The sequence below is a fragment of the Crotalus tigris genome, unplaced genomic scaffold (assembly GCF_016545835.1).
Source record: "Crotalus tigris isolate CLP2741 ecotype Arizona unplaced genomic scaffold, ASM1654583v1 scf7180000018651.982201, whole genome shotgun sequence".
NCBI lineage: Eukaryota > Metazoa > Chordata > Lepidosauria > Squamata > Viperidae > Crotalus > Crotalus tigris.
In genome coordinates, this window is record NW_024097125.1 from 934,637 (window position 1) to 948,518 (window position 13,882).

The window sequence follows — 13,882 nt, forward strand, 5'->3', positions numbered from 1 at the left end:
AGGGGGCAATTCATTCAAAAAGATTAAGAACCACTGATCTAATCCAACCCCCTGCTCAGGCAGGAAAGCCTATACCATTTCAGACAAATGGCTGCCCAGTCTCTTCTTAAAAACTTCCAGTGTTGGAGCATTCACCGCTTCTGGGGGCAGGTTGTTCCACTGGTTATTTGTTAATGGAAGCAGATATCTTTTGAATGTGGAGATGCAGGAAGCCCAAATACAGTATTATAGTCCTTGTTTCTCACAATAATTTTAATGGTGTTTATGTGAATGTGTGTATGTTTGTGTTTGTATATTGATGAGTACTTCTGTTTGTATATTAATCTACATAGATACTGATGTGTAAAAGAGGAGCAGCCTAATGAAGGAAGGAAAAATTGTAAGGATTTTAAAAAACCCAAATGCTGTTACTCTATATCAGTCTTTCTAACAACTTATCTAATACCATAGTAATAACAGGCAACATTTCTATCAATTACTTTCTATGTAATATGAGAGAGACTGGCTATTGTCCAAACTAACTGTGCATATCCAGAGGGTTTATGAGAGGGAGATATATGTGTATGTGTGTGTATATACATACACACACAGAGAGAGAGAGAGAGAAATATCTTATACATACGTACATGCACACACACAAAAATACAGATCCATACAAATGCATGCACACATAAATGCAGCTCCTATCATTTTTTTTCCATACCTATAGTAAACCATTATCAGGCTCAGCCCAAGAACAACATAGAACTATCTATCCAAAGTTCATTTCTATATTTACTTACAGATAAGAAACAGAATCTTGCCAGATGAAACCTATATTACTCTCACCCTAATGGATATATCCTAGAAGATTTTAGGGAGTGGCTATTCTAACTCTTTTCACCTGTTTCTGATCCAGCTCTGGGCTGTGTTGTCTTTTTTCTTAATCCCTCTCCTTGCAATGTGCTCCCACCTTCTGGGGAAACTACCACTTCGGTGTAATCCATAATCCCCTTTCATAGACATAATCCATCACAACTTCATCTGAAGCTAAATAAGATTTTAAAGGAATGTTTCTTTAGCCGTCCGTCCTGGGAATGTGTTAAAGCCTGCAGAGACAGCAAACAACAGCTGTTTCGCGGCTTGAAGCCTCCCTCCCTGGGAGAAGGGGAAGAGATGAGCTTTCTCGGATAGAGGTTGAATTCCCCAAGTCCTCCATAAATTTTTTGGGGGGAGGACGAAGGAGGAGAATTCCCTCGGAGTCTGAGGCTATCTCCGCACCCCAGGACGCCTTTGTTTTCAAGAACAAAGTCAGACGCTGCTTCCACATCTGCTGTTTAAAGAGATTTGTGAGTAAAATTAAAAGCAGACAGAGCTGATCAGGAAGATCAGGATTGTGAGAACTTGGGACTTTAACTCAGGAAATAATTAAAGTATCTTCTTCATCCATTATTTAAAAAAAAGGAAGAAGAGAAAAATGGCGGAGGAATGCTGTTTCTTTGTTTGAAAGGACATTGTTAAGAAAGACTTTCACTTTCATTTGGCAACAAAGTTTAAACAGCATAACAGACTTTGGTTACTTTTTTAAAAAGAGCAAGCTTTCCTCTCTTATTTGGGGGGGAATTGTTTTTACTATCCCCTCTTTTCATCTTTTGTAGCTGTTGGTTTTATAAGATTATATAAGATTTATAAGAAGTGGTTTGGAAATGGCTTCTAAACGCCCTGGAATTTCTGCTCTCCCTAAAAGCTCAATTTCCTCACCGGTAATTCGGACTGTACAGCAATCCAAGCCGAAGTCTCCCCAACCTTCTCCCCCACCGCTGGCATTAACACTTAAAGACTTACAGGATGCTTTGGGGAAAACAGCATGACAGATTAAACAAGAGACGGCAGAGCTTTTTGAGGAGAAAAATAGGGAGATGAGAGAAGATATAGTGCTGGCTCTTCAAGGGTTAGCAGCCCATGTAGAGCGTTTCGATGAGTGTGTGGATGAAGTGGTGGAAAATGTTGAAAGATTAGAAGATAGAGTTGGAAAAGTTGAAAATAATGTTGATATAACACAGAATGAAATTATTATATCACAATATAGAGACATGGAATTTGCTTTGCGTATAAGAAGGCTGAAGGAGAATTTGCAAGAGAATCTGAGAGAAGAAATTGCAGAAGATTTAGCTCCTATTTTGGGATGTGAACCTGAAGAAACTTTGAGAGAGATAGAAAAAGTTTTTAGGGTTAATTCATGGGTTGCGAGGCAAAGAAATTTACCTAGAATTGTGGTTATTTATTTTTCCAGAAGATCACTTCGTAATGAAATTATACAGGCTTTTTTATAAGCAGAGATTTCAAATTGCAGCTCAAGATGTTATAATTTTAAAAGAAATACCTTCAAAAATTCTTAGAAAAAGAAAGGACTTTGCTGAGGAACTTAAAAAACAACAGATTCAGTTCAGATGGGATTTACCTGTTGGAATAGTGGTGAACTATGATAGAACACGTTATAGACTTAATACAGTTTTTAAACGCAAGAGATTTTTATGCTTCTGTTCTGAAGGCAGGCACACCACCATTTCCACAATCTAAGAGAATTGATGAAAAGCTTGAAGAACAGCTGGCTGAAGGAGCAATATCATTAATCTCAGGAGATTTGCAGGTTGAATCTATGCAACAGTGTTTGGAGACAAAAGATGATCAAAGGAACAGAGAATGACTCGTGCAGCTCATAGACGTAAAGAAAAAGAACAGCAAAAAATGGATGCCAGGTCTACATCACATTTGATTACCTCAGAGCCAGTGGGAGGGACAAGACCAAAGAAATCATCGACGGCAGATCTACAAGCAGTGTTCCAGAGGCTTCAGGCCACTAAAGATGGCTAAGTTTTTGACATGGAATGTTAATGGTTTGAACTCACCACAGAAAAGAAAGTTTTGCACTATTTGAAATAACATAAGAATGATGTTGTATGTTTGCAAGAGATTCATATTACTTCAAAGGACCAAAAGTATTTGATTAACTCCTGGCTGGGATTACATTTTATAGCCTCTGCTCCGCAGAAAAAAGGGGGAGTAGTTATTTATGTGAGGAAAGATTTATCGCTGAAATTAATTTATTCTGATCCACAATAAAGATATGTTATTATTGATTTATTATTAAATGGTAAGAGATGTCTTATCATTGAAGTATATGCCCCTAATCAACAACAAAAACAGTTTTACAAGCTGATACATCAGAAATTAACTCAATTGGATTATAAATCTGTTATAATGATGGGTGATTGGAATGGTGTTTTAGATTCAAGTAAAGACAAGAAAGTTCTTTTAAATCTCCTAATCATGCTAAACTAACCAAAGTTTTTTTTTATTTGAAGGACGATTTGGAATTTAGAGACATTTGGCGAGAACGGAATATTGAAGAAAGAGATTTCACTTTTTCCTCGGACAGGCATCAATCGTATTCCAGGATTTACATTTTTTTAATTACTAATGATCTTTTTTCTAGGGTTAAGAATGCCAAGATTTTCCCCAGAATATTGTCAGACCATAGTCCTGTATGGTTAGAGCTATCTGCTGAAGAAGGGAGTAAAAGGACTTGGAGATTGAATGAAAATTTATTTAGATATGAAGGGAATTCACAGAAATGTAGAGAATATTTGAAGGATTTTTTTCTTTTGAATATGTATAAGCTACTTCAATGTCAATGGTGTGGGATGCTAGTAAAGCGTATATGAGAGGGGTTTTGATTCATATGAATAATGCGCATAGGCGTAAACAGATGCAAAAACATAAAGACTTGGAAGAAGAGATTAAACTCAAAGAGAAGGCTTTTATTTTAAATCCACTGGATAATAGTTTAAAGGTTTCTATCACTATGCTTAGGGAGAAATTTAATATGTTAATGGCTGATCAGATTGCAATTAATTTGCGATATATGAAACATAATACATTTTGTAATGCAAATAAACCTGGTAGGTGGTTGGCTTATCAATTACAAAAGAAACAGAAGTCAAGGATTATAGAGAAAATAGATTATAAAGGTAAAGAGGTATATCAACAAAATTTGATTAAAAGAAGTTTTTTAGATTTTTATTCAAAGTTATATGCTAATGAAAGTATACAAGTTTCAGATATAGAAAAATACTTACAGGCAGCACACTTTCCTAGACTTTCTAATGACCAATGAGATGAGATGAATTGCTTAATTACTTCTGAGGAAATCTTTTGGGCAATTAAACAATTAAAGGTTGGTAAGGCTCCTGGTACAGATGGATTAACAGCAATTTATTACAAAATGTTATCTGAAGAAATGATAGAACCACTGAAGGAACTTTTTAATAGTATTTTGTTGGGAGCAGAGGTACCTCCATCTTGGAGAAGGGCTTTTATATCGTTGATCCCAAAGGAGGATCAAGATCTGACCCAGCCTAAGAATTACAGACCTCTATCTCTTTTGAATACAGATGACAAGATTTTTGCAAAAATATTGGCAAATAGATTAATGCAAGTTTTGAAGCAATTGATCCATAGTGATCAATCTGGATATATAACTGGAAAATACATGAAATATAATGTAAGACAAATTGTTAATCTAATTGATAAGAACAATCAAATCCCTGTGGCTTTGATATTTTTGGATGCGGAAAAAGCTTTTGATCAATTAGATTGGCAATTTTTATTGAGAGTTGTAGAGAAAATGAATTTTGGGGATAAATTTTTGTATGCTCTTAAGGCTATTTATCAACAACAATCAGCACAAATTATAATTAATGGGGGGTTAACAGAAGCATTTAAAATTGAAAAGGGTACAAGACAGGGATGTCCATTATCTCCATTGTTATTTGTTTTAACAATGGAGCTTTTACTTATTAAAATTTGTGAGTTACCTATAATAAAGGGAATAAAAATAAATAAGAATGATTATAGGTTGAGAGCTTTTGCTGATGATTTGGTTGTGACATTATCTCAACCCACAGATTTGGTAAGGGACTTGGTGGAAATTATAACCCAGTATGGGAAAGTTTCTGGTTTCAAGGTAAACAACAAGAAGACCAAAATACTATCGAAAAATATGTCTATGAAGGAAAAGGATTTGTTAACTAAATTAACAGGTTTTGAAATAGCGAGAAAGGTTAAATATCTGGGAATATATATTACAGCTTCTAATGTTAAATTGTATAAAAATAATTATGAGACATTATGGGTAAAAGTGCAAAAGGATTTAAATAATTGGAAAAAACTACAGCTATCTTTGCTGGGGAGAATTTCAGCAGTTAAAATGAATATTCTTCCAAAGTTTCTTTTTTTGTTCCAAATGATACCTATTTTGAAAAAAAGATGCCAACTTGGAGGAATGGCAGAAAGGGATTAACAAGTTTATTTGGGCAGGGAAAAAAAGAGTTAAGTTTAAGATTATAAAAGATGCACGGGAAAGAGGAGGACTTAAGGCGCCTAATTTAAAATTGTATTATAATGCAGTGGCTTTTAACATTGATTAGTGATTGGCTTAATTTAACTAATAAAAATATACTTTTTCTTGAGGGATGGGATTTATTATATGGATGACATGCATATTTAATTTATAATAAAAAGTAGATCAGGTTTTTAAATCTCATATTTTAAGAAATGCTTTATTGCGTGTCTGGAAGAAGTATTACTATAGGTTAACTATAAAATTCCAATTTGGGGAATTCCTGGACATGCGATAGAGGGGGTATCTAGGAAAGTGAATTTGGATAGGATTTCTTATAAGGAATTACTTAGTTTGGTAGGGAAGGATTGCCAATTAAAAGCTTTAGCTGAATTGAAGCAAGAAAATATTGTACATTCTTGGTTTCAGTACAACCAACTGTTAGTGAGGTGGAGTTTAGATCAAAAGGTTGGTATTACTTTACAGGATGTGAATTTGGTAAAACAGATTAAAGATAAAACTCGAGCCCATATAAAGAGAATTTATAATGTTTTAATAGAATTGGATTCTAAAACGGAGTTAGTTAAAGATTGTATGGTAAAATGGGCTCAAAATATTCAAGAACCAATTCTGTTGGACACATGGGAGACAATTTGGGTTAGAAATGTAAAATTTACTCAAGCTCAACATTTAAGAGAAAATTTTTATAAAATGTTTTATAGGTGGCATTTGGATCCTCAAAAGCTGTCCTGTATGTATCCTAACTTACAGCCCAAATGTTGGAGATGTGGAAGCTTAGATGCAACTTATTATCATATTTGGTGGACTTGTAAAGATATAAAAGCTTTTTGGATTAAGATTTGGTGGAATATTCAAAAGATTTTTAAGAGAAAGATAAAGTTTATACCGCAATTATTTTTGTTAGGTGTTATTGTAGATCTTGATGTTAAAGAAATTAATTTGATGTTGAATCTGGTAACAGCTGCAAGGTTATTGGTGGGGCAATATTGGAAGAAAAATTCTTTGCCTACTATGGAGGAATGGATACTTAAGTTGTCTAATTTAGCAGAAATGGCAAAAATCTCCGCATATCTGAAGGATTATTCACAAGAAAAATAAAAGAATAAAAAAAACAGAGAAGAAGCACGACATTTCTTTTGAATGTTTTCCAATGCTAACAATTATTTTTTTCAGTAATGAGGGAGAAATTTTCTAAATCTTTACCAAGGAAGCATTCTGTTTTGTTGAGATTTTTATTTCAAATATAAGAATAGTCCTCTACCTTTAAGCAGGCTCCAGTTATATGATGCCATGAAAACACACAGCAGCCGTCATATCATTATTGGGCATTATCCTGACAGTCTCTATCATATTATTGATTTTTATTGCATTTAACAATATAGTTTCAATTGTATGTATGTACACAATAGTGTTTTTGTTGAATAGTAGAGGGAAAAAGATAAACTGAGTACATTGTTTCCTATTATGAGATGCTAAATTAGAATTGCTAAGCAACATATTCAGCAGTAATGGAGTAAATTCAGTGTATGCTAAAGGTTATTTGTTTAATAATTCATAATCCACGCAAAAAGTCTGTGTCACTGATAAGGGAAAATTACTTACCAGCATAAAAATTTGTTGTTAGCCCTTCTGCTCTCCAATCCTATGAAAAGTTTCAGAGAGAAAAAAATCAGTCTTGTGGTATCAGCTACCATAGGAAGGAGGCGAGAATGGTGAAAGAATTTTTCTAGGATTAACAATGGACTTGCAAAGTGACTGAGCCTTAATCCAGAATGGATAGTCCATGAAAAAAAGAAGTTATGGGATTTCAGTAATAGCATGAGAGAACATGGGTTCTGAAAAAAATTAAATTAGCATCCTTTATTATGTGGTTCCACTTTCTTCTACTCTGCAGAAGATTCCTGACAATCCGGGAAAGAGCTTAAGGAACACAATGAATAATGTGGGTTTCTGTATCCTAGTGATAAAATAGTGTGTACCACACATAAATGTAATTGACTCTAGTAGAATATCTTAAATTACATCCATATTCAAGAAGTACTTTTGCAAAAATCTGAATAAAAAATGTTTAAGTTCTCCTTAGACATCTATTGAACATGTAAGCTGAAATATTTGCAGCTTAGTTATAAGTGACACTTTTTGGTTGTAATGAATAAATCACAAAATAGAACATTAGTAAGTATTAAATGTTTAATGGCTTCTTAAATATATTTTATAGATGTAGAATGTGCATACAAAATGAGTGGCACCTTATATAAGAATGGCAGGATATCTTAAAGCTTTGGAAAAGTTAGGATTTTTAATTCGATTTTTTTAGAGTGCAAATGTTAGATCAACTATTTTAGGCAAATGTATGCACTGAAGTTCAAACATATCCCTGAACTGAGTAGTTACAAAAATACTGTTAATGAAGTGGGTTTTTGTTGATGGTGTTCCTAGGAGGAGAGACTCAAAGATTTAATGTGCCATTGATCTAAGACACAGAAAGCTAATTGCAAAATTAATTAAAATTAATTTAAGTAAATAACCCAAATTTGTTTAATATTTATTGATTTACTAAGATTTAACAGAAGTAATCTGAATTAGGTAGTCAGCAGAAACTAAATTTCAAAAAGAAAAATGTTCAAGAAAAGCAATGTAAGAAATAAAATGTTACAGATTTTGTACAAAATTGAACTCAGCCGGAATTAAATGCTGCCTTCTAAATGAACTCCACTTAGTAAAATAATAAGGTCATCATTCTAATAATTATGTTCTGCAACAACTTCTACATATAGCATTTACAAAAATAATATCTCTTCTAAATATCCTTTATTTCCAGGAAAACAAGATGTGAAATAGATATGTGAAAACAAAAAAGATCAAAACGAATCAGAGTGATTTTATTTCCTTTTCAGAAATTAAGAAAAGTATCTTCAAGACATATTCTCCCAAATTTCCATTCATAAGTTATTAAGACTGATTAATTAAGAGTTAGTAAGAATAACATGATTTCTCTTGATTTTGCTTTTTTATTATTGGAAGTTTGGAAAACAAGTCTTAACTTCAAGAAAACTATATAAAATAATTAATTGGAACAAAAACTTATATGTGATAAGTTAGAGTTAGAAAGACAGTTAAAAATAATTACAGGGAGAACATGCATAAAGACCATGATCGTTAGCAGGTAAAAGTAAGAGATGAAGAAAGTGTCAAAGTCTTGCTATAACAACATAGAACTGGTGACGTAGAACTAGAGACACTATTGCACATGGAACCAGAAGGACAAACAACTGATTATATAGTGGAAATTGCTTTTTAAGTTATGATTTATTTTTTTCTGAAGCTGTTAAAAACTAATTTTAAGGCATGACAAAGGAATACATAATACTAACTGTATCAAGTACAACTAGATATGTTAGATATAGCCTTATTAAGAATGAAAGTGATACTGATTTCCTACAAAAGCAATGAAAAAAAAATCTTTGTCTGTCTCAAAAGGTTCCATTGTTAATCAAGATGGGAGTTCAAAAACTGTGAGGACACAATTCCATAGACAGGTCCATGCCATACTAATCCATTTTTCAAAAAAAAAAAAAAAAAAAAGCATAGTAGCTCTGAAGGTATGTATAGAATTGTAAGATGAAGTAACCTGATTCTAAGTTGTTTATGTTTTATCATTTTGAAATCTCTAAGTAATTTACATAGGTTTTTAATGGTTTCATTATCTAATCAGGTACATACTTGCTTTATTTTAAGAGGAGAAAAATATACAAGCTCTCTTAAAAGTCAGAACAAGCACAAGAGAAATTAAAGCAATACATAAGATGTTTCAATGACAGGGTTCACTAAAGCAGCAATAAATTATGAATTGGAATCTTCTGCAGATAACCATAATAAAAGTATTTTGGGACTTCTCTGGCTCTTAAAGTGTCAGAACTTACAAACATCAATGCCTCCTGTTTCCTTGGCTTATCTTTATATAACATCTTGGGGAGGTTTTCATTCTCCTTCTTTCCGTAATTTCACAAATCAAGTACTGAAACAACAAAATAGATCTGGTCTTCATATTTTGAAGAATGGAGACAAGGTTACAGGAGGCTTGTTTTAAATGAAACACTTTTTTAATTGATTCTTTGCCTCCATAGATCCTGGTAGAGAGCACCATAAGACTGATTGTCTGAAATCTAGCGCAGGATGGGAGAAGGAGGAAAGAACTTGCTTTGAAAGATAACCAAACATTTATAAGTAAATTATGTTTGAGATCAAATAGCAATAATTTAGTATATGAACAACTCCCCCTTAAGAAAATAATATATAGTTCATATTTTGATTTTCTTTTACTAAATCATACTTCAGTGAAATAAAACTACTTGACTTCTTCACCCTATGCAAATAACATATCCAGAGGAATAAAAATGTGGAAAATCATATCCATTGGTCTCAGGCTATAAATATAGGAATGGATGAATATTTTATATGTCAAAGGTGAGAGCAAATTAACATGATTTACCTACTCTCCACATTCTTTCAATAGGTTATCTACTAAGAGGACCTTTAAAGTGACATTGTTAACTAGCAACAGAATAAGATCACTGATGTAATGCATTGTTTTTCTATAAAGTGGAGTTTTTGCTGATGAAATGAACACATTCAGCTTTTCTCCTAGTTCACAAAGTCAATCACGTTTCTTCACTCCAACTATAGCTATGTAAGATAATGCAAGGCATTCTGGGATCCTAAAAATCTTTCAACAGAATTACAAAAAGTCAATTAGCATGACAGGTACTGAGTCAGGTACTTATAATTGCTAATAACAATTCAGATTCCTTAATTTTGATCCAATGAATTTCTACCAAATTGCAGTATGTTAAATACCAGATCATAAAGAATTTTTAAAAGAAATATATTTAAAATATTTACAGTGATATAGTTTTACATGTGATGTTTTTGTGGAAAAAGAAATGAATGATTAAAATGTGAAAATGGATAAAATAATCATTTTATATTTTAAGCAGGTTTATTTTTATTTACCTCCTCCCCATCTCAGACATCTGGCTAAATCATTCCCTGTTTCAAGAGGGAGAATAGCAACAGGAGGATGCTTAATCAAATTTGCTTTTTCTGTAAATAAAAATTGTAGGCATAGTTTAAGACAAATAGCAGATGAGGCAGCACATAGATATAAAAATTTACTATATTAATATTGTGGTTAGATATTGTTTTAATAAAAAAATTGGGTCCTTAAAATCTATTAATACATATCAAATGAGAAGGAATTTGCCAGTAGTCTACAAGAGGAAATTACTATCTCCTCAAAACTATTTTTTATCATTTAGGATATAGATTATGAAACTAATTATCATGAGCTAAAATCAATGGGGGGGGAGAAATCAGTGATTATGGTACTTGATGACTCACAAAGATAAATGCACCCTAGCAATATATTGCATTTTGGATTGAGAACTGTAGAATATTTACAAGACAGTCTATGATAAATTATCAGTGTTTCCATTAGCCATAGACCAAAGCATAACAGATATCAGTGAAATTATATAGAAATTAAGAAGAAATAGAAAACTACTGTAGATAAACAGCAGTATTTAATGCATAGCAGAAGTCAAAAAGCTTTAAGCTGGTCCTATTTTGTAACGCAAAATTCATTTGCCACTGACAGTTAATGACCACACAGAATTCTTGCAGCTTTATATTACAACTTCCTTATATGTTCCCATTGCCTGGGCATTGATTGGCTACAAATCCATAATCAAGGCATTTGCTAGGAGCAAGAGATGATTTCTCTGCCATCTCAGTAGCATTTCAGACTTCTTAAAGTCAGACTTCTTAAAGACTTCTCCCAGTTCAGCTCTCTAAATTCTCTTCCTTGTCAGAAAAACATGCATTGATTTTTTTTTTTGGGGGGGGGGAGAAAGCAAGTACATATTCTTATCACCAGCTACTAATTGTATCATCACCTAGAAGAAGAATATGAAATAGAATGCATTCTATATTATAGAAGCAGGAGAAGATAGAATAGAATAGAATAGAATAGAATAGAATAGAATAGAATAGAATAGAATAGAATAGAATAGAATAGAATAGAGTAGAGTAGAGTAGAGTAGTAGGGTAGGGTAGGGTAGGGTAGGGTAGGGTAGGGTAGGGTAGGGTAGGGTAGAGTAGAATAGAATAGAATAGAATAGAATAGAATAGAATAGAATAGAATAGAATAGAATAGAATAGAATAGAATAGAATAGAATAGGAATCCGGAAGGAACCTTGGAGGTCTTCCAGTCCATCCCCCTCCTCAAGCAGGAAAATCTATACCATCTCAGACAGGTGATTGTCTACTCTCTTCATAAAAGTCTCCAGTGATGGAGTGCCCACGATTTCAGGAGGCAAGCTGTTTCACTGGTTGATTGTCCTCACTGTCAGGAAGCTTCTCCTTAATTCCAGGTTGCTTCTGTCTTTGATCAGTTTATAACCATTGTTTCTTGTCCCTCTCTCTGGTGAACAAAGTGACCCCTACTTCCTTGTAGCAGCCCCTCAGATACTGGAATACTGCTATCATGTCTCCCCTATTTCTTCTTTTATTTAGACTAGTCACTAGCCAAGCCCAAGTCCTGCAGCCATTTTTCATATGTTTTAGTCTCCAGGCCTTTGATCATCTTAGTTGCTCTTCTCTGAATTTTTTTCCAAACTCTCAAATCTTTTTTGATATGGTGACCATAATTGGCTGCAGTATTCCAGGTGTGATCTTACTAGGGTTTTATAAGTGGTATTAATACTTCACATGATCTTGATTCTATACCTCTGTTTATACAACCCAGGATTGTATTAGTTTTTTTGGTTATTGCTGCACACTGCCGGCTCAGAGTCAAGTGATCATACGAGGACCCCAAGGTCCATCTCACAGTTACTGTTTTTAAGTCAATCTGTACTTGTACCTTTGATTTTTCCTACCTAAATATAAAACTTTGCTTTCCTCCACATTGAAACTCATTTTGTTGGATAGGGCCCATTGTTCAAGTTTGTGTAGATCTTTTTGGATCCTCAGTTTGTCTTCTGGGGTGTTGGCTACTCCTGTCAGTTTGGTGTCATCTACAAATTTGATGGGTTCGCCTTCAATTCTAAGTCATTTATGAAGATATTGAACAGTACTGGGTGTAAGACAGAACCTTGTGGTACCCCACTCCTTACTTCTCTCCATGTGGATGTAGTACGATTGAGGACTATTCACTGAGTACAGTTTGTCAGCCAGCTACAGATCCATCTGGTTGTGATGTTGTCTATTCCACCTTTTCTAGTTTACCAAGGAGTAGGTTGTAGTCTACTTTATCAAATGCCTTACTGAAATCTAAGTATACTACATCCACAGCATTTCACTGGTCTACTAATTTAGTCACTTTATCAAAGAATGAAATAAAATTGGTTTGGCATGATCTGTTTTTAACAAACCCGTGCTGGCTACTGGTTATGACTTTGTTTGCTTCTGGTTGTTCGCAGATCTGTTTTTTTATTATCTTTGTAGGATCTACTCAGGCATTGATTAGTCTGTAGTTTCCTGGGTCCATTTTTTTCCTTTCTTGAAGATGGGAACTACATGATCCCTTTTCCAATCCTCAGGTACTTCCTTGATGCTCCAGGATGTATGAAAGATGTGGTACAATGGTTCTGAGATAACATCTGCCAGTTCTTTCAGAACTTTGGGATGTTATATGTTGGGTCCCAGTGATTTATATTAGTCAAGGTCGGATAGGTATTCTCTTACCATTTTCTTATTTTAATTTTTGTTTCTAGTATGTCTTTTGCTGTGGTTTTTTTTTTTGGTATGTTGGGGTGTAATTTCTTTTTGTATAAAGACTGAGACAAAGTATGAGTTAAGCAGCTCTACTTTCTCCCTGTTGCCTGTTATTTCCTTGACATCTCTCTTTAATGGGCCTACACTTTCCTTGACTTTTTTCTTGTTGTTAATATGTTAGAAGAAACTTTTTATTATCCTTGATTCTGTTGAAAGTCTCTCTTCTTTGCTTTCCTGACTTTGTATTTGTCCCTTTTGTCTTTCAGTTTGTCAGAGAAATCTTTGTGCAGCCATACTGGTTTCTTCTTGAATTTCTTGTTTTTCTTTCTCAATGGTATTGTGCTGATCTGGGCTTTTATGATTGCATTTTTCAGGGTTTCCCACACTTCTTGGGTTGTTTTCCCCTTTAAGATTTTCATCCATGGGATCTTTCCTAGATTCTCTTTGAGTTTATTAAAGTCAGATTTTTTGAAGTTAAAGACTCTGTTTTCTATTGCTAGTGTTTGCATTATATTAAATTCCAGTATGATGTGGTCACTTTCACCCAAGTTCCAGCAATTTCAATTCCCTCTATCACTTCTTCTCTATTTGTAAGGATTAAGTCCAATAAAGCTTTATGTCTAGTTCTCTCCTCCACCTTTTGGGTGACAAAGTTGTCAGCGAGGTTGATTAGGAATCTGCTCTCCCGCTCACTACAGAGATTG

The 13,882-nt window shown here is 33.7% G+C and overlaps 1 protein-coding gene across 1 annotated transcript in view; it reads right to left on the reverse strand.

Moving 5' to 3' along the window:
• Positions 1–13,882, reverse strand: part of LOC120313381 (diacylglycerol kinase beta-like) — a gene marked incomplete at its 5' end in the record, with an annotated part of 243,270 nt that overhangs the window by 205,816 nt on the left and 23,572 nt on the right. Inside the window, 1 exon segment of the mRNA XM_039355272.1 lies at positions 10,415–10,504. Within this exon segment, the coding sequence (XP_039211206.1) occupies positions 10,415–10,504 (90 nt within the window).